Source organism: Macrosteles quadrilineatus, unplaced genomic scaffold (assembly GCF_028750875.1).
Source record: "Macrosteles quadrilineatus isolate MER2022 unplaced genomic scaffold, UCM_ALF_1.0 Scaffold_19__1_contigs__length_3004403, whole genome shotgun sequence".
Taxonomy (NCBI): Eukaryota; Metazoa; Arthropoda; class Insecta; order Hemiptera; family Cicadellidae; genus Macrosteles; species Macrosteles quadrilineatus.
The window spans coordinates 1,166,498-1,189,515 of NW_026542612.1; the positions used below are offsets into that span (position 1 = coordinate 1,166,498).

Consider the following 23,018-nt stretch of genomic DNA (forward strand, 5'->3'; position numbering starts at 1 on the left):
ATGTTAACCTCCTAACTATACTAAACAAAGTTACGAAGTCAGAAATTGTGTTCCAAAAATTTCCCTCTATATCCTTTCGTTGCCTGGACTACATAGAGTGTGCGGTGAATTGGACAGCCGTATTGACTATATTTTTGCCAACAATGGCAACCATGTTGAAAACCATTAACACATATGATGTCAAACATGAATATTTGTGTCAGTTAAAATGTAATTAGTTTATCGTGTGATTGTTAATAAACTTTTTATAATTAAATAAAATTGTTCAGTTTTTTTTTTTTTTTGTGACACGATGTAGTTTATAACAAAATACTCTGACGATTGTTATGAACTGGGCGATGTTTCCTACAATTTTGTATTAATTGAATGCAATTTTAATTTTGTTTTGTTTGCATCACAACCAATGTGTAAAGGTGTAGTCAATGGTAAAACAAACAACTACTCTACATTCTACAATATTAATTGTGATAGGCTGTTGCTATTAATCTCACAATCATGGAAACACTCGGATATGTATACCAGTAAATCTGTGCGATTATTTTACAACAAACATATTGATTGCTAAAATAAAAATTGTGGCTAGAAGACATATTATCCCAATTGATTATAAGTTGCTTTAACTTAACTTTTATTGATTTACGAAGAAATAAAACTTAATTTGTACGAAATTGTTATAAGTACACAACCCGAAGTTACCCGAAGAAATAAATCTACGTAGAATTTTATGTCGCGAGAGGATGACGGACGTTTCAAACAACGATATTATTTAGTATTGTCATTGTTTGTTGCATAGTGTTTTTACTTACACTGGATAGTTTGGTACAAATGTGCGGATTTATGTAATGCGGAAAATGTGAATGCATACTATGGGACATAAAGCTCTAATAAAACTCTATTCTTGTACAGAAATATTGTGCAAAATTTTCTTTTATTTTATTTTTTTTACTGGAGGGATATTTGTTTTAGTAATAACAGTAAGTCAATCTCATCTCATAGTACTAGAGTTAACTGTTGTAACTATTTCAGCTATGAATATAATAGTTGGTAGACTATACGAGTAAATAATTGACTAGTAGTTGGAACTTGCTTTATATATCACGATATACTCTAAAACCAATCGAAGGAAGAAACCTTCGCACAAATAAGCAGCTCGTGGGTTCTCTCCAATGACCGTTCTAAACCTCGTTTCACAGTCGACTTCCTGCTCCAGAACCCCGGCAGTTTCCACTATATGTCTCAAATCCTAACATCATTCTCGCGTTTCACTTTGGCCAAGGTTCAGATCTATTTCTGGGATCGTCCGTCCACAGCAAGGTCGGGTTCAACGGGATTAATAACTTAAACCGCGGGACAATGGCAGCCAATTACTAGGCCTGTTTGGCTGATTGTCGTTCTCGTCGATACCACCGCGATGCACTCCGACTCGCCCAGCGCGGAAATAGCCCCTCGTGGGCACTGTGTGGGCGCTCGCTGCTCGCTTCCTAGTTTTGGGCTAATTCCAACTTGTTTTCAACCTTAACTATCTACGACACGACTCTATTATCTGTCAACGGTTGTCACGCCTTTAAAGTTGCTGGTTATTTCAAGCGTCCGCACCCATAAACTGAACGATCGCTACGGTTTCAATTAGCGAGGTCCCGTTGTCTTAGTTCGCCAAAATGCAAGGGCCCTTCCTCATTGCAACGCGATATGGGCCAAAAATGCATCTTATTTGTAAAATCTGTTTTAATTCTAAATATTTATAAAAGATTAGTCACCTTACAACAACGAGATTAATAGGGAATCACGGAAATTAATTTCATCCGAATGTAAAATAACAGATTAAAAAGTGTACAGTATTAGCTTTGTGCACAGTGTAACGTTCGCAACGAAATTGCACATCTGAAGGCATCCTTTAATGCTAATTGTTAATTGCTAATGTCAGCCAAATACCAACCCGTCAATTTGACATCGCAGTGGTTACAGATTTTCGTGTGGGCATAAAATATACCCAATAGCCTAGTACTGAATATACTCTATATGCCAGCGGTCAATACAAATTCAATATATAGCAATACTGTTTATATCTTACCTTATTTCCTCCACTCCTGAAGGAAAGACCACCTCCATCTCGATGGGTGAACGAATGTCTACCTCGAAGTAACTTTCCATTAAAGGCTCCTCTTGTTCGTATATGAAGCCTTCGTCAAAATGGCCATCAGATAAAGGAGTAGAACTCGTCCATCGCATCTGGCTCTGATCATTTGCCTGGAACGGCGAGCAGTCTACGTTATCATCAGGGATGTTGAGGGTATCGTCGCTTTTCACTTGGCTCACCTGCTTGTGACTTTTGGTTTTATGATCACACCACTCTGCTGCCTGTACTATGGGGCTAATAGCATCCACGTGCTGCTGAACGTTATCGTAGAAGTTGACTGGAGTGTTCGAGTTCACAACTTCTTCATTATGCTCTTTGATTTTATTACAAAACTCATTTTCACCGTCCATTACTTTCTCGATACTTTTGAAATCGTTTATCACCTTCTTCGTCTCTATTGGTTGGCCGTTGACATCGTCTTTGTTAGCTAAAATGTACTCTTTGTTCTTCTTCGTTTTCTCAATCACTTCTTCTTTTCCACCTTCCACAATCTTTGAAGACTTCTCCGTTTCTTTAGTTTTGTTGACGTGTTCAACCGTTTCAAAAGACTTTGCACCTTCTTTGCTCGAGTACGATGTCTGTTTCACAGAAGTACTCTTTTTGAATTCGGTTTTTGACACAACATTGGAGTTTTTCCAAACACTGTCCATACTACTTGTGGGAGAGGTTACACCTCTAAGTCGGATTCGGTTCTGCTCGTCTCTATAATGGTCTCCCCAAAAGTCCGATGGTTTCTTCATGAAAAAATGATGAGAATCGAGTGGCGATTCTCTACCTGAGTCAAATTCCGATTTCGGAGTCGCTGCATATTCCGAGGAAAGTGATGAGTATCCGTGACTGAAATCAGAGTGATGCCTCCTGTAACTTCTGTTAAAGCTTGACTTTGGCTCACTGATTTGCGTTTTTGAAGAATCGTATTCCCAAAACGTGATATCTCCTTGTCGATCGTTAGTTAAGTTCAGTTTTTCGTCTCTCGGCCAGAAATCGGAAGTCGGCGTTCTCGACCGATCGGGGTTGGGGCTCCAAACACTTTGTATTCTATTTGAGTAGGAACTGGAGTCCAAATCGTACGATAAGGAGATGTCTTCATACTTAGGGCAGGTCTTTTCTTCGGACAGGCATCTTCTCCAGTTACCAAACACTGGCCTATGTTTGAACGGACTATTGGCTCCACTTTCCAACTTAGTGAACCCTTCTTTCGAAAAGTCTCTGTCCTCTTTGCTAATGCGCTCCCAGTAGTGCTGCTTGCGCCTTCGCAGATCACGGCCGCACCCCGTGGAGCCTCCACTGGCTGACCCAGAGTCGCTGCTGTATGTGGGGTAATGGCCAGGAGAGGAGTCGCTGTTGTACGTAGAGCGAGGACTGGGTGAAGTAGGGGTACGCGGGAATGTGTTTGGAGAGTCACCCTTGAGCACCAACAGGTCCAGACACTTGCCGGGCTGAATTATCAGAGCCTCTACCTGGGAGATGTGCAGCAGCCTCGTGTCCATCTTCTCTATCTGCAGAATCGTATCTCCAGGAGCCAGGTACTGCGCGGCCAATGACCCGGGCGTCACCTGCAAATTGACACAATACCTTGCAATAAAAAAACCTTTTCTAATATAGGTATTCCATTAAAATGTTAGAAATTATAACAACCCCGTCGAAGCAAGCCTGCAGACTTAGCGAATTTCCAGATTGAAGTTTTAAATCAAATTCATTTTGTATTGGTAATATTAATAAATCTGTTACTTTGTGCAAAGATTGATCTTAAACTACTTATGTACTATGTTTGAAATCAATCAGTTAATGGGTTCAAATTTAGTAATACATTTACAGTATTTCTAAAAACCAAATACATACAAATGGACAGAAATCCATTTTTAGTTTAGACCCATGTTCGTGCGATGTTTTTAAATTATTTTGATCTAAGAAACAAATAGGTACACAAATCTTTCCAGAGATTTTGTATACACCCTGTATTTAATAAAACAGTATACACCACGGCTGCTGATCATAATCAGGCACCTTGGTACGCCATTATATCAGCTGTTTATAACTAAGCATCTGGGTTTTTTTCAAGGACGCTAAGAGCAAGCCCGGATTATTCATATTACTTCAGGTTAGACTTTGGGTTGCGGCATTATCTTATCACTTGGATAAAATCCATTGGTTATTTGATATGGCGGGATTCAAATTCGGGACCTCGTGGACGAGTGAGGATAGTTTTAATTACACTTTTAAGTATATCCACGATATTTCCAGGTGTTTTGAGTAAGTAGTTGAACTAGTTGATATCTCACCTTTATTTTACATTTACAGACACATGTACAGATGAAATGTGACGGAGTTCCAATCATAGGAGCTGACTCATATTCTGGCACCTCGATGCACCACGAGCCGCTGACTCGTATTCTGGCACAACCATACACCATGGCAGCTGTTCATAATCAGGCACCTTAGTACACCACAATGGCTGTTGTTCATAATCTGGCACATCGGTACACCATGGCAGCTGTTCATAATCAGGCACCTTGGTACACCACAATGGCTGTTGTTCATAATCTGGCACATCGGTACACCATGGCAGCTGTTCATAATCAGGCACCTTAGTACACCACAATGGCTGTTGTTCATAATCTGGCACATCGCGGTACACCATGGCAGCTGTTCATAATCAGGCACCTTAGTACACCACGATGGCTGTTGTTCATAATCAGGCACCTTAGTACACCACGATGGCTGTTGTTCATAATCAGGCACCTTAGTACACCACGATGGCTGTTGTTCATAATCTGGCACATCGGTACACCATGGCAGCTGTTCATAATCAGGCACCTTAGTACACCACAATGGCTGTTGTTCATAATCTGGCACATCGCGGTACACCATGGCAGCTGTTCATAATCAGGCACCTTAGTACACCACGATGGCTGTTGTTCATAATCTGGCACATCGGTACACTATGGCAGCTGTTCATAATCAGGCACCTTAGTACACCACGATGGCTGTTGTTCATAATCTGGCACATCGGTACACCATGGCAGCTGTTCATAATCAGGCACCTTGGTACACCACAATGGCTGTTGTTCATAATCAGGCACCTTAGTACACCACAATGGCTGTTGTTCGTAATCTGGCACATCGGTACACCATGGCAGCTGTTCATAATCAGGCACCTTGGTACACCACAATGGCTGTTGTTCATAATCTGGCACATCGGTACACCATGGCAGCTGTTCATAATCAGGCACCTTAGTACACCACGATGGCTGTTGTTCATAATCTGGCACATCGGTACACCATGGCAGCTGTTCATAATCAGGCACCTTAGTACACCACGATGGCTGTTGTTCATAATCTGGCACATCGGTACACCATGGCAGCTGTTCATAATCAGGCACCTTGGTACACCACAATGGCTGTTGTTCATAATCAGGCACCTTAGTACACCACGATGGCTGTTGTTCATAATCTGGCACATCGGTACACCATGGCAGCTGTTCATAATCAGGCACCTTAGTACACCACGATGGCTGTTGTTCATAATCTGGCACATCGGTACACCATGGCAGCTGTTCATAATCAGGCACCTTAGTACACCACAATGGCTGTTGTTCATAATCTGGCACATCGGTACACCATGGCAGCTGTTCATAATCAGGCACCTTAGTACACCACGATGGCTGTTGTTCATAATCTGGCACATCGGTACTTGGTACACCATGGCCACAGAAAACATACTACTATAACCTATAGTAGTATGTTTTCTATGGCCATGGCAGCTGTTCATAATCAGGCACCTTGGTACACCACGATGGCTGTTGTTCATAATCTGGCACATTGGTATACCATTTGCAGCTGATCATAATCAGGCACCTTGGTACATGGTATACCATGAGCAGCTGTTCATAATCAGGCACCTTAGTACACCACAATGGCTGTTGTTCATAACCTGGCACATCGGTACATCACGATGGCTGTTGTTCATAATCTAGCACATCGGTATACCATGAGCAGCTGTTCATAATCAGGCACCTTAGTACACCACAATGGCTGTTGTTCATAATCTGGCACAACGGTACACCATGGCAGCTGTTCATAATCAGGCACCTTAGTACACCACAATGGCTGTTGTTCATAATCTGGCACATCGGTACACCACGATGGCTGTTGTTCATAATCTAGCACATCGGTATACCATGAGCAGCTGTTCATAATCAGGCACCTTAGTACACCACAATGGCTGTTGTTCATAATCTGGGATATCGGTACACCATGAGTAGCTGTTCATATTAAGGTACTTCAGTACAACACCTTGGATATCGTACGCATGTTTCCAGACATTTCTTTACGTGTACTTCTATTGCTTAGACCTCTCCAATACATACAACCATTCTTTGATAAGATGTTGTGGCATATTTACTTATTTAAATCTTTGGAATGGTGATTAGATATGTAGTTCTACAAAAACTACATAAATTATAATTTAATAAAGAGAAAGATAAACAGAAATAGAGTGACCTTTATGGCAAAGATAAATAGTGAGTTGTGTTCACTCTTCTCGGGAGTGATTTGTTAAGCTAATTTTGTTCTGATGCCTAAAGATGTACTTACACCGATAAGTAACCCCAACAGTCCATAACCTAAGTAGTTAGGTAGAGTAAGTGGTTCATCAAATCAACTTTATATTATTCAAGTTTAAGTATGGTAACTGCATAGTGAGGACTGTAGGTGGAAGAGAACGAGCCAAGTAACTTTCGTTTGAAATGCAGAAATGGGCCTCTTTCGGCTCTAAATACAACAGCGAAATTTTGAACAGCCATCATAAAACTTGTCTTAGACCAGGAAGAAGGGGCTACACGTAATCTGTATCACAATAATGGAAAAGAATGAGTAAAGCACACTATAGATAATCTCAACGCATGCCAAAAAATTATTTTTAAATCATACGACACAGAAACAGGTACTTTCCGTCCGTATTGATAGGCTGGAAAGTTGCCCTTTACCGCACCTAAACACGGAAAAGTAACGTTACGTACTTTTATCGTGCACTAGTCAGCTGATGAATAAACAGCTAACTGCATCGGCCTATTTTATTTTCTGTAATATAAAAATATTTTTTTATAATTTATGTTTCGTCCTATATAAATTGTGTTATGCGTTTAAAATGTACTAATTATTATGTGTATTATGATGTAAAGTTTCTTACTTTACTCGCCCAGTAAGCTTTAACGTACTCGCGCGGTAAAACACCACTTACCGGGCTAGTAACGTAATATACTATTTAAGGGACAGATATAGTTGTCATTGCACAATACTTTTCGACGCTTATTTTAGAAATCCTTATCAAAAGCAATCATGTATGAGGTATTTTCTATGGTTACCTTTTAAACAAATTTATTTTTAGTAATTAGTTTTGGCCATTAAAATTGTTCTTATTTCAATCATAGAAGTAGACTTCTCATCCCATTTTTAGTTTTGATGCTCGTCTTTCGAGTCTAGTTCATGTCCGGTGACACTAATCGCTAGTGTCGACGAAATTTTGTTTCTATTGTTTTAGGGTTAATAAGATAATGATTTGTGCTTTACTGTTTTGTTATATAACTAGGGGACGAGTTATCGTTTATGATTACAGTAGATAGTTTTATTTTATGAAACTATTTGTTTTAATTACTGAAATAACAAGAAATTGTAAACAAAGCACGACCTCTACAGTGCACCGGAGAGAAATAAATATAAAATTGGTTTCACCTGTTCGATAAGGATGATGCATTTACTAAGGGAGTATGTTTTGGTAGAACTACTAAAATTCTTTAATAGGTACTGTATTACATACTATTTTAAGCTGTTTCGGACCGATACCCAGCTAGGAAGAGAAGAAAACCCCTATAAAATAAACACTCGACTTCCAAAAACCAAAGTTATTTTACTCCTATTAGCATAGGCAATGGTAAAGCTTATTAATTGAATGGTCATTGATTAGTTACCGTTGGGATACAAATATGCTATGTATATTCAGTTTATTTTTTACTTGATAGGAAAGTACCAGGGTACCGAGCATTGCTCGTGATGCTAATTTGCTCGAGACGTTAAATTAACATAGTCCTACATATCTGCAATATCCATGATATTTTAAAATATAACTGTATGACGTTGCTATACATGTATTGAATGTTGATGGAAATAAATGGATTTGATTTGATTGGAATATAGTACAAAATATGTAATAAAACAAATAATACAAATTACATTTTTCATGCTCACGTATTGGTGCTATTTGCACGACCATCATTGAAGCATGAGCACGAAGTCATTGAAAACCGAAGGCCTAAGTGAACTTGAATTACTGACCAGTAAAAAAGAAATACCAACAATAAAAAGTCTGCATTTAATAATAGTACTATTAAGTTACATTATTGCCATTTTTTAAAGCTGAGCCATTAAGCCCCCAGACCCCCCTCCAGACTGGGGGGTATCTGTTTTAAGTACGCTCTTGCCCCCCCCCCTAGTTTTGATCCTGGGTACGCCATTGTATTATAATATAGATGTATAATAGATGTACAAATATGAAACACAATATTTGACATAATTTACTGAGTTATTCATTTATTGCTAAAGCAATCGGAAGCAAACTGTGAAGGCGCTTAACGCTGCGACTCACATACATGTCTGTACAGTTGTGGTATCGTTCCAATAGCGGGCGCCATGCACTCTCAGTAATATCTAGGATTTTAATAATACCACACAAGTTTACTTCAATCAGTTACAGGGCTACAGGTGGTAAAAGTTAGCGATCACATTTCTATAACCCAGGTTAGTTACGAAATAGACCTATATCCTATAGTTGAAACTTGGTTGAAATAAAATATCAGTTCAATACTTTTTTTATGTTGACAAAAACAATAACCTAAATAATTACACCATGAATTCTGTATGAATTCAAACTGCAATAATAGTAGCATGATAATAATTATAGGTTAGGTGTAGTAAAACTACTACAACAATACTTATAAAAGCCACGCACAGTCTTGTACAAGTTTGTGACACTCAGCGCTGTCATACGACGAACTCTGAAACTACTTCCAGATGCGTTGACGACAGAAACACTGTACGAAATAGCATGGATAAAACATGATAAAACATACCCTATGTAGAATTATCTTCCTTACGCTCAAGTGGAGACGAATTTATTGCTAGTTCTGGTCAGTGCACTGTAGAGGTCGTGTTTTATTTGCAATTTGTTACTTACTTGTTATTTAGGTCATTTAGAACCTAGTTTAGCCAAATTAAACAATCTAATCATAAACAATAACTCACCACCTAGATATTTAACCAGACATTAAAGCACAAATCATTGAAAGAAAGATTGAAAAAGATTTTCAATATTTTAAAATTAACCCTTGGGGTAGGTTTAGTGGAAAACCTTTGTATTTCATCATTGTGGGAACAATGGTTTATCTTAAATCAATAGTAGACACCTGACGAGATTCGCCATGTATATACGTTGTATCAGCTAAACGCGCCTAAATTGTTCATTACCAATTTATCTCTTCAAACTCCTGAGAAGTTTTCCATTCGATTCATACGTTTTATTCGTTTTTCATAAAAAATCATAAGTTTTTCATTCGTTGTGGGGGCTAAGATACAAATTTGCTTATTCTCATAAAACACCAATGTTTAATTAATAGTGATTTAGGTATAATTAAATTTGTAGTTTTTTTGGCCACCGCTAACGTATTTTACCTGTGTTAAGAAGCGATACGTTTATGCTTGTTAGCCTATACGTGTTAAATACTTAAAGATTTGATTTTACTTACAAATATTACCAAAGAATGCAGTCTTATATACCTCTTTCTTTTATGTCATTATACTTGTATTAGGAATACTGGTTGTTTTATTGTTTTTAATATTAAGTACCAGGGGACCGAGCATTGCTCGTGGTGCTTAATTTGTTCGACACGTTAAAAAAATAAACATAGGCCTACATATCTACAATATCCATGATATTATAAAATATAACTGTATGATGTTGTTATACATATATTTTATGTTGACGGAAATAAATGGATTTGATTTGATTGGAATACAGTCTAAAATATGTAATAAAATAATGATCCAAATAACTATTTTCAAGCTCATGTATTGGAGCTATTTGCACGACCTTGTCATATCAAGTCATTGAACACCGTAGGCCTAAGTAAACTTGAATTAGCGACACGTCAAAACAAACTAAAATAAAAAAGTCTGCATTTAATAATAGTACCATTGACATGCAGTATTGCAATTTTTTAAGCTTAGCCATTATATAAGACTTTATGTTATAATAGCTCATAATAATTCATCTCATATTTAATAGTTTATTGGCCTATATTTTACAGGGGGTTTCCTCTGCCAATTAATTGGCTTAGCCGTTAGACGCATCGTACAGGTTTGTGCTAAGCCAATGAAAATGTAATTTTTATCCAAAAGTTCCACTGATAAATCTACTCTTAGAAATATGGTGTAAATATAAAATACCCCCGCCGCAGCAAACCTGCCGACTAAGCGAATTTCCATTTATCTGAATTGATTTTCAATTAAAACTATTTAAATAACATTAGGTTTAAGAAGTACCTAGGTTTGCTGCTACAAGGAAACTGAAACTAATAATGTGTTTTAGTAAAATATTAATAGCTTAGTATAAAATAAATAAATTTGCCAAGTTATCAAAATATATCCATAAACAAGCAAACTACAACATTTTACAATATTCTCCATAAGAATAACATGGGAATTTTAAATTTAATTTTTTTTTTATTTTCTCCGTTACCAATAATTGTACAAAAATACTTTTATATACTAAATTAATTGTATTTTTAAGCTCTTTAAAAAGGTCTAGAGAGAAATTGGAAAATTTTGTGTTTTTAGGGTCAAAAATTAGAAAACCCGATTTTTACCCCATAAAACCCCGTTCCTCATGGTCCGATCATGCTGGCTCGCGAACTCATTCAAGTTTATCCCGCTTTACACCTTTAAACCAAATTTTATCAAAATCGGATAAAAATTACTCAAGTTATCGTGTTCACGGACACACACACACACATATATATATATATATATATATACATATATAAAAATTTGAACGAATGGTGTTTTTGGCCTCTGGGGACATCAAAATGAAAAAGTAAATCGGTCCCGGGCTTAGGTCTTACCATGCCACCTACGGTAATAGCTACTTCCCTATAGGGAAATTCGCTAAAATGCAAAAAGTTAGTAAAAACTGCACATAAACACTCTAATGTCTGGTTTTCGGCTGTTTAATATAGTTTCAAAGGCAGAACTTAAGGGTTAGCGAGACAAAAATGTCACAGCTTTTACTTTATGCTATAGAGTATAGAGCATATGATTTACACGAGAAGAAGTTGGTTTTGACACTGAATCACATTTAGAAAAACAAAACAAACATGTTAAAATAAAATTATTACATTGGAACTCTAGTTAACATATCAAAATATATACCATAAACTTACTTGTGTTACGTGTAAATCATCTTCGTTTTCTACTAGCTGGCCCGACCGACCTCGTACGAACAGTCTAAATATTTACAGTAAATTTCAATATCACTAACTCCGCGAGTCATGCTAACATTTAACATCAGCTGTTGACCAGCATTGTTGCGAATATTATTTGCTCTCTGGTTGCGACAGTCATTGGGATCGCAGAACGGACATTAGAACAGAAACAGTATGGATCAAAAACATAAAGAATGTCGTCACTGGATTGCATCTAATACTAATAATCCCTACATCTGTTTTGGACGCTTTTTGACAGTTGCATTGAAATAATAATATATTTATAATTATATTATAATTTATATTTTATAGCTATTTTATAATCCGTGGAATCATACAAACAACCCACTCATTCCGGCAGCGCATCGTCGAAAACTGAAAACGTCCTTTTCTATTCCTTGAGGGTTTTAATTCAATATTTGTGTATTGTATATTGTTTTGCGATAAAAGACTCTACGTTCTTGAATAGTCGTATTCATCGCTTTCTTAGTAATACACACCAAGTGTATTATTATAATCAATGCTAAAGAGTATTCGTTGGGATGTTCTTTTCTTTTGTACTGTATTTAGTAATTTGCTTCTGTACTGTAGTTGATTTGCTATAAGCATTATGTTACAATTAATTTATTTACATTTTCTTAAAACGGCAATAGCTATTTGACAATCCATAAGACTGATGTTAAAAATATTTAATAAAAACGATTTTTACCAGAACAGAGCCTTGAAGGGATATTGTTTAGCCTAAAACTAAGATATTTCTAACAAATTGGAGGAAATCATATGAGCCGTTTTTAAAACCATTGTGCACAAACGTTACTCATATTATAGTATATATTTATTACATTATGGTAATTATTTCCGTTGTTTATCACTAATATCGTTAAGTTGTTAGTTCTTGTAATCTGTGCTACCTAAAAGTGTTATTAAATAAAACTACATAATAAATTCTGTGATAAAACCAAAACTACCAAAAATATTGTAAACACTACAGTACTTATTTTTAATACCCCCGCCGCAGCAAACATGCAGACTAAGCGAATTTCCATTAGCCTGATTGGTAAATATTCACAAAGAGTTGTCTCTAAAAATGTGTATGCACTTACAAATCATTATTATCAGCGACCTCCACCTGCTCTAGTGTTTTACCCAGTGTGTTTCTATCTCGCACAGATCAGCGCAGACCGCAGCGCGCAATTACTACATACAGTTCGCAATCAGATAGCATCGCGAGCAAACAAACGTCCTGCATAGACACCCTTCAAGACATTGTAGAAACACAATTGCTATGTATTTCGTAATTGTGTAATAGAAGACCATGTTTAATTTTAGCACTCTAAATATCTCGGTAATCAACAGGCGAAGAATGATTTATGCTTTGTACAATTTATTTTTATATTAAGCTGTTTTGAATGGTGAGAATGTTTTGTAAACTATTTAGTGTATTTGTGACAAATCTTAAAACTCGATTTATCTGTCAACCTTTCCCAAGATCAGGATGGCTATCCCACTCATATAAGGTATGTTGTGTAACACGTTTGTGCCAAATTTCATCGGAATCTGAGGTTAGTTCAAAAGACGTCTTGCCTACATTTTCGATCGGATTTATTGCTGTTACTATAGCATTAAGACAACAATATTTCTGGTGTAGTAGTCTTTTTTAACATATTCAACATTCTTTAAATCAAATCTAGTACCATACTCAACTGTTATTCCGTTTCCTCGTGATTTTACTCTTGTAACTAATGTTTGTATAGGTTGGACTAGGACTACCATAGCCTGATTTTTTCTTGTGATGCTAACCCATGTGAGGGGTGGTCCTATTAGCTACCTTTATTTAACTTTTACTTAAGTAGTATTGTTTGATCATTTGGTAAGCTTACTTTAATTCACGTTTAAAAAACGATTTTCAACAGTTATTCACATTAGTAGAGGATACAAATAATTTTAGACAGGTACCCAACTAATACCATTTTAGAGGAGTATTATGCACATGATTTTAATGCGAATTGTAGACCTACATATCCGAGTTGATGTCAATAGCTTTTTATGGTTTTAAACTATACCTAGTCGTGGATGATTGGCTACAAACAAACGGCACCGTAAAATATTGTATCTTAATTCATTACAAGCCACTCAATTCTACACTCGCCCATGTATAACTCTCATACTCATCTGGTAACAAGCAACATTGTGTAGCTGTCTCAACATGTAATGAAATGTCTGTTAATTTTAGACATTTTACTACCCATTGAGTAGCAGATTTTGTCAAGTCATTCAGAATGGAATACAATTTAAGTGCTTGGTCACTGCAGCAGTTACAGTAAGAGCAGTACCCTGAGAAGCCTTGCTATTTGCTAGCACCAACTGATGATATGGCACAGAATCCTCTTTTGATCCAAGAGCTGTGACAATATCGTGGTGATTCATCCTACAAAGGTCGCAAGGGAGAGTGAGTGCAGCGTGGTCGAGTACACAGATCTGCGCTATATGCGATACATGGGACGATGACAGCGCATTGTGTTGAACAATAACAGCGGCTGCCAACTCGCGAGGTGGTTTTGTTTTGGTCCAGAATATCTTCCAAGTGCGAAATAAACTGAATGAGTCAATCGAAAATATCATTTAACTTTGACATTTTTCGTAAAAAAACCCCAATAATACCTAACTATCCATATATAAATCCCAAAGTACCCATGAACTTTTGAGAAAATTAAGTCACACCCCCATAAACCATATACTTAAAATGATCGTCATGACGAGAAAAACCGCGCGCAAAATTATAAATTGCCCTTCAATTTCTTACCTTATTAAAATCAGGTGTGATTATTTGTTTGTATTACTGTATTCTTTTTTGTTTATTTCAGCTTAACTTAACCAATCAATAGTTGTATTAATACTTATGAAGTCAAACGGCGTGAAGCCCGTGGGTAACAGCTAGTAATAAGGTAACTATAATAGTACCTTACATACCTATTTCATTTACTAATCACAAACTGATATGATATAACTATCAATGTTTGACCAAATATTAAATTTGGGTTGTTAAACAGCTGTTCATGGCTTACATTGGCATCCGGGGGGCAAATCTGGGCTTCGTGCACAGCAAGAAAATCTCAGCAGTTATAGTGAAAATTTAACGTCAAACCTTCATTCAACAACTAGCGTTAAGCCCGATTTACAAATTTAAATCATTGGCAAAGATTAAATCCTCTGCCAGATTAGAAAAAGGAACCCTAACAGGACTTTTCCGCGGCAGAAAACTACAGCTTTAATATGAGGTTATAGACTCAGTGTCTATTGGCCTGTTTTCCTCCTTATACAGTATTTTAAACCAAAATAGGTAAAATTGGTGCAGAAATACTCTGCAGCCCTTACTAACCTACAGTATAGTATAACTGACCTGGTGTATGACCAGTATGTCCCGTTGTCCTCCTTGTACTGTATTGTAAAGCCCCACGGGTAGGATTGTTTTGGTATTCTGCAGCAATACTCTACAGCACTTACTAACCTACAGTATAGTATAACTGACCTGGTGTTTGACCAGTATGTCCCGTTGTCCTCCTTGTACTGTATTGTAAAGCCCCACGGGTATGATTGTTTTGGTATTCTGCAGCAATACTCTACAGCACTTACTAACCTACAGTATAGTATACTGACCTGGTGTATGACCAGCGGTGTGTTGCCATGTTGACCTACTCCTTGTATTGTAAAGCCCCGCGGGTATGATTGTTTTGGCATTCTGCAGCAATAAACTGCAGCTTTACTAACTTACAGTATCAGTATACTGACCTGGTGTATGACCAGCGGCGTGTCGTCCTGTTGACCTCCTCCTTGTATTGTGAAGCCCCACGGGTAGGATGGGTCGCTTTTCTGCAGCAGTATACTCAGCATCTTGGCCATTCTGCAGCACCTATCACACGCACACACACGTCACTCACTACTTCAGCATTACAGTAGACTACCACCGTGTTGGCACTACACTACGACCACTACTACACGCTAGCCTGTTGCCTCACTCTGTTGGCACGGTACCGTCCCCCCCGCCGTTCACTGCCTCACTATGCTCCTTGTCACTTTATTGACGATCTTTTGTTAAAGATTTTATTAACCATGTCAAAGTCAATATGTTTATAGATCAATCCTTTAGGTCTTGATATATATTTAACAATTATTTCACATTTTAACGAAATCAACGAAATCTATGTGTGTTTTTGTAGGCCCTAAGTTTGAAATATAGCCTACACGTTTTTGTTAAAACATTTATGTATTTTAGTTATAACATTATTAGGATTTTTTTCACTCTAAATGTTAAAATAATTTAACCGAGCATCAAAACAGAGCCAAGCCACGAGTTTTTTGTCACTGTTAATTAAAAAATCACAGCCTGTTTTGCCAATTGATCTATATGTTGTCTACTGACATATCTAATCCAACAAGAATAATTTTTAATCCTACCGACTATGTCCATGTAAACAGTATGAATACCGTACTACATATAAAGATTGTGTGACTAAGGTCCTGAGTTGAATGGAAAATGGATACAGGTCGAGATACAAGTGGTCGAAGATCAATATTGAGAATTCACTAAACTCTTTTTGTTTTCGTTCCAGATGCCACAATCCATAAAGAGAAGCTCCAATCCGGAGATCACAATGTCACTGAGATGCAATACTAGATTGATTAAGAGCTCGGTGAACAAATCCAGGTCATAGGGAGCCGAGTGAACGGCCTATTTCTGTCCGGGCAAACAGGGAAGATAAAATAGCGATTGAGTGAAGTGAGGACTTGATAGCTTGAGACAGTTGGCTAAAATATTAGCACTGCTATCGATCTTCTCATTGAATCGAACTGAAAGTAGCAAATCAGTCGTCGATTCTATAAAATGTTACAATGCCAAGACAAGGTGATTTAAAAAATTCATTTAGAAACCTTAGCCTTAGGGTAAGAGGTAAGAGAAGTAAGAGATTTACCACTAAGAGTTGTGGCAATTATTGCGCTTCTTAGCCCTTTTAACACCAGTACGGACCCAAACGCTGAATAAAATCACAAAAACTCTTTTTTTAAACAATGAACTAAATGCAGCATTATTTACAAAAATTTTCAAAATGTAATTCTCATGTATTTCTCCTACGGATCCTTAATGACAAGGTCTCCACGCAGCTTGCATACGTAATCGATTATGAAAAATACGACTAGTATACCAATAACATTTCTCAGGATTTGGAGGAAGGGAATCGAAGGAATATTACACAAATCATTAGCCCGTTGACGCACAGAAATATATGATGTTTAAAATAATCATGGCATCAGTGTTTATCATAATACACGTTATTTACTCGTATTTTAAAATATTTTTTTCTAGCAAAAGAAACTTATAAGTCGACTAAGTTGCGTTAAGAAACACACTTCCCACGAAAATGTATTTCGGAGCCGTGTACAGTTTACTATGCAAACTCATGTTCTAGGCGGGCTGGGAGCCGAAAGTTAGCATTGCAAATGCGCGACAGCTAAATTACTTATGTAATGTCATACAGTTTGTCACTTGTAAGTTGGTCTGTGAGATCAGAGCTCAGATGACTATCTTACGTCATTTACACGGGATTCTGGAGGGAATCATGGATCTTATCAATGCTGAGGTCGCATCATAGACTCATGTGTTTTGTGTGATTTATTGCAAAACTTAAAGTTTTATCTTGCTAAATGTCATATTACTGAATTTAAAAGTGTGAATTTTATTGTTGTACGAAAAATTGGAGACCATTTTGATATCTATATAAAACATTATTTATTGATTTTTGCGGATGTCCTATTAACAACAAACTAGCAGAACCCAGCGTGACTTTGCTTGTGACAATTCTAAATTAAAAAGCTAAATGTTTGGTTCCAGTTAAAACACATTATGGGTTTTGTCTGGAAAAAGTTTGTTTTCATCCATTAACGCTTCTGACCAAAGCACCGTGACCACTATACCGTCCATCATTACCTATATGAATTCATCAAATATTCCTTTCAATAATGGAAAACATGTTTAGGTTTTTCCAGAAGAGCTACGGTAGTAGCTTATTTCCTTTATGGAAAATTCGCTAATATGGTTGAAATATTTTATTTTTAAAATGTCAATGAGGATTATTTTTAACTTTATGTGGTATTATTTTTATTCATACGACCAACTTTTGACAATCTTATGGGTCAATCAATACCTCCTAGCTTCAAAAGAATCGGTTAAAAGCATAGACAAAAATATAAAAGTATATACAAAATTATAGGAAAATATAAAATGAAAAGTAAAATTGGAATCGGATTATTTGTTGACAAAATATTTCTAGGCCTACTTATATGTGTGCCTTTGTCACATAACTTATCTTTATATTTTAATTCATATTTTTATCCGTAGTTGATCTAGTTCATTGTATAAAAATCTGTCTAACTTCCACATCGGCAAACAGATTTACCATACTTCCATATTTGGCATTGTACTCTTTCGTACATGGGGAGCTTTGTTCTACTACCGTACTTAAAATAAAATCGAATCCCTTAACATATTACATTTTTACATAACATAACATTTTTACATAACACTAATATGTAGAAATGTTGATCATATTTCTTGAGCTGCTATCATAAATAATCTTACAGGAGAGAATGTTTTATCTATGAGGAGAATGCAGGTGTCTTCCTTAACAATGGATTAAACTCGAAAAAAAATCTTTTCTTTGATTTTGAAAAGTTATATCCTCTACACATTAATAATACTGTATCCTATTATTAATTTGTAGTAAAACACAAAACCTAAAAAAACACAACAAATACTGTAAATATATTGACTTTAAAATTCAGTATAACACCAGTTTCAATATCCACAAAAATAATGCAAATATTTTGATTTTAACTAAATTAATAAACTATCCGTTCACACTTAAGAATTGCTAACTAAATTTTTTGCAACACGTTATTTCGTTTCAAATCATATTTATTGTGTAATATCTAAAGAGGAATTTAAACAATTTTACAGTAACCTATTGCGCTATGTCCCGTACTATCTCAGAAATATACTATTTAATTTTCATAAGGATAAGATCACTAATTCTTATTGAACTAAAATAAAAATGTGCATTCAAGATTATAATACAGGGTGATTGGTACTCAGTGTGACAAAAAATTTTTGGTGTAAGTAGCCTACAAAGTAAATGCAGTGTGATGATGCATATAAAAGGGGGGATGCGGAATACTATCCCCCGGAAAACTACCCCCCCAGGTGAAACGTGACGTCACAAAATCTGCTAACTAACCAATATGGAAGCCGTGTCCGCGACTGGAATACTACCCCCCCCCCCCTAGACAAATCATGCTATGTAATTTTAATTTTAATTCGAGTAATTCCGTTGGATAATAGAAAAGGCATGTGGTGAATATAAAACCGATTTTAGAAATGTTACAGCAAGTTTGGTTGGTTAGGTTAGGTTAGATTAGAACTGTTTGACAACTAAATTTGAGTGTCCGTGACTGGAAAACTGCCCCCCCGGTCTCTGACGTCAATATGACGTAGGGACCTGCTTGGGGGGGTAGTTTTCCGGGGGACAGTCTTCCGGCGACCCATAAAAGGTTCCAAGTATAAAAATTAGCTTCCCAAAGAATTATTTTATGTTTATCAAAAATAACTATGTTTTTAAACTTAATACAGCTATTTCTCAATTACCTGTAAATGGATTTGAGTGGATAATGTCATTTTCGTGTTATACATTAAATTTTGAATAAGAATAATGGAAAATGACAGGGTATAATTTGTAAAAACTCCATTGTAAATAGATTCAAAGATAATAATTAAGATGTTTGATACAATTTAAAAAAAACATTGGTCTATTGCATTAGTTCACACCCTGTATACAAGAAAATGTCCGAATATGGTAAAAACTGCGCCATTTTTTAAGCTTACCAACCATATGCTTATGTACGCTTTAGTGGTTTGAAGTCTACAAAACATGGTGTCTTTAACATTTAAAACATAGAAAGTCGGCATGTATTAAGCTAAAGTTGTATTTTTGTTTCAGCTTGAACAGTAAAAACAGTAAAAAAGTTCCCTGTTTTCTGGTATTCAAACCACTAAAACAAACAAAATACCCCCGCCGCAGCAAACCTGCAGACTTAGGGAATTTCCATTTGCTTGATTGGATTTAAACTGAAATGTCTCCTTAAAAATATCACATTTATTCCCTATTTAAAAAGAATTAGTTTAATGAGTACTTAGGTTTGCTGCAAAAGGGAGGGTAAAAAAGCTTTTTTAATGAAAATGTTAAAAGGTATTGTGGTTTAGTAAGAAATTAGTGTATTTTCCAAATTTGATCAAAATATGTTCATAAACAAGCAAACTACAACAGTTGACTTATTCTCCATAAGAATAACATGAGAATTTTAAAATTACAATTTTTTTGAATTTTCTCCGTAACAATTAGGCGCATAACAACGCTTCAATATACTGAATTATTTTTAAGCTCTACAAAATAGTTTAAAAAGAAATTGTGAAATTTTGTGTTTTTAGGGTAAAAAAATGGGAAAACCCTATTTTTACCCCATAAAACTCCCCATAAACCCCCGTTCCCATACCCGGATCCCCCGATCTCCCGATCATGCTGGCGAACTCATTCAAGTTTATCCCGCCTTACACCTTCAAACCAAATTTCATCAAAATCGGACAAAAATTACTCAAGTTATCGTGCGGATGGACACACACACATATATATAGATAGATATATAAAAATTTGAACGAATGGTGTTTTTAGCCTCTGGGGACATCAAAATGATAAAGTAAATCGGTCCCGGGCCTAGGTCTTACCATGAGACCTACGGTAATAGCTACTTCCCTATGGGGAAATTCGCTAAAAATATCTAAACCTCAATAATGTAGCATATGGTTGGAAAGCTTATACAATGGCGCAGTTTTTAACATATTCGGTCACTTTCTTGTATACAGGGTGTGAAAAAATTCAATAGACCAATGTTTTTTTTTTTTGTTATTTGTATAATTCATCTTAATTTTTATCTTTGAATCTATTTACAATGGAGTTTTTACAACTGATCCTCCGTCATTTTCCATTATTCTTATTCAAAATTTAATGTAGAACACGAAAATGACATTATCTACTCAAATCCATATACGGGTAATAGAGAAATCGCTGTATTTAATTTAAAAAACATAGTTATTTTTTTAAAAATATAAAATAATTTTTTGGGAAGCTAATTTTTAGACTTGGGACCTTTTATATGCATCATCACACTTCATTTACTTTATACTTACACTAAAAATTCTTTGTCACACAGAGTACCAATCACCCTGTATAGTATATTTACTACTATTTACTTACTATTTAATAGTATTTATTTCATTCTTCGTGTCAACCATCATATTCAGTTCAATATACACTTTTTTAATTCAACAAACAAATGTTTAGTCTTTAGAGGACTCGTGAGTATTCAGTTTTATTCAGCTATTATCCATCATGTTATTATTAGAAGTGATGAGGACCCGTCAAAAATGAGGGACGAGGTCAAGTAAAGTGTCATGTTTGTTTCATCAGGCAACGATATCTGATAGGAGAATAGACAGAGATTATCGCTATACTGCAAACTGCACCGTACGTGAATGACAGGTCTGTTAAATTGTTCTATAAACATTACATTACTTTCGCCTTTTTATATTATATTTTAGTCAGTAGCACAAAACCAAAACTTTGACTTGTCCTACAGTAAATACTTATCTATACACACCATTTTCTTTGAGAGAAAACTGCAATAATTAATTTTATTCTTTTGAAAGTTATTTACTTCTACCAACCCCAGACTTTTAAAATTGTAAGAATTTATATAAACTAGATCACTGGTCCAGTGGTCAAACAGTGTCCAGTGATCGAACTCTCGACCAACAATATGTAATGTACAAATTGTACGGACTGCTCTATTTACCCAACGCTGTAAATAAAACATGTGATTGGAATTCCTTTCATTTGTTTTTATTTTCTGTTTATATTTCGTTGTATAATTCCAACGGCAAAAAATCAACTATATATGTTTAGATATATGTTCACTGATATATCTAAGTTCTAGTTACACTATATTAATATTTAGCCTGTAAAATAGCCTAAGAAATTAAACGTTTCAATATCACAATATTTTAATTGCTACTTTATGATTTGTAATACCTTCCCCTAGAGTAAAGCTACTTGTAGCCAGCAGATGGCGACTCACCTCCAGTTCAGTAGAGTCCAGTAGTCCACTAGCCTCACTCACTGGACACTGACTACACTGAGCACTACGGCACCGTGCACTTCACTGTACACACTGATACTGATAACTCACGTCTGTCTATCCAGCAGTGATAACAGTCCCCCCCCCACATGGTAATTGAAACATTAGCAAATGTCACATGTAACGTTGCGAATAACTACTGGTACAAGGGTAATGTGCAACTCTGTGCTTACACACGAATCTTGTGGTGTTGACCGGCATAGTACGCGTACGTTAGTCCATAACACTAATTATAAGATGACCACTTTTATAATTTATAATGAATTATTGTAATGAATGACCACTTTTCCCCTTTAAACAATGCTAATACTCATTTTACATTGTTTAAATGGAGAAAAGTGGTCATACATTACGAAAATAACACGTTTCTCTGTTATTATTTATCTAATCTTGAAAATAAGGTATCATTGAAAACTAAATAAAATTTACTAACTTTTGGCATCAATATTTTAAACGGCTGCCACTTTGAAACAGTTTTTTAGTATAATTTATAACAATAATATGTCTTCACAAGATAAACATGTTTGCAAAATATCAATGATGTATCTCAAACAGTTTTAGGAGTGATTATTTTTTTTTAACACATAAATACAGACAGGCGGAAAACTAGGCACCACAGACCCACGTTCCTATGGTGAAATGTGTTTGTCTTGACCTAAGGAATAACGCTATATACATATGTCCATAGAGTTACGGGACACTCTGTTATATACGTCCGTAAACGCGATATCTTGAGTAATTTTTGTCCGATTTTGATTAAATTTGGTTTAAAGGTGCAAGGTGGGATAAACTTGAATGAGTTCGCGAACCAGCATGATCGCACCATGGGAACGGGGTTTTACGGGAGGTCAAAAATGGTAAAAATGGCCCCATAGGGTGAAAAATGGTTGTTCTCATTTTTTACCCTGAAAACACAAAATTTCACAATTTCTCTCTAGACCTTTTTAAAGAGCTTAAAAAACAAATAATTTGATATATCAAAGTGTTTTTGTACGGTTATTGGTAACGGAGAAAATTCAAAAAATTGTAAATTTAAAATTTCCATGTTA

The 23,018-nt window shown here is 35.9% G+C and overlaps 1 protein-coding gene across 4 annotated transcripts in view; it reads right to left on the reverse strand.

Moving 5' to 3' along the window:
- LOC129005277 (uncharacterized) overlaps positions 1-15,618 on the reverse strand; it is a 111,995-nt gene extending 96,377 nt beyond the window's left edge. For all 4 annotated transcript variants that reach the window (XM_054434118.1, XM_054434115.1, XM_054434114.1 and 1 more), the window contains exons 1-2: positions 15,460-15,618; positions 2,072-3,693 (exon numbers count right to left, since the gene is read on the reverse strand). In XM_054434118.1, coding sequence (XP_054290093.1) covers positions 2,072-3,693; positions 15,460-15,570 — 1,733 coding nt within the window. In that variant the 5' untranslated portion in view covers positions 15,571-15,618. The remainder of the gene's footprint in view (positions 1-2,071; positions 3,694-15,459) is intronic.
- Between the last annotated feature and the right edge of the window lie 7,400 nt (positions 15,619-23,018).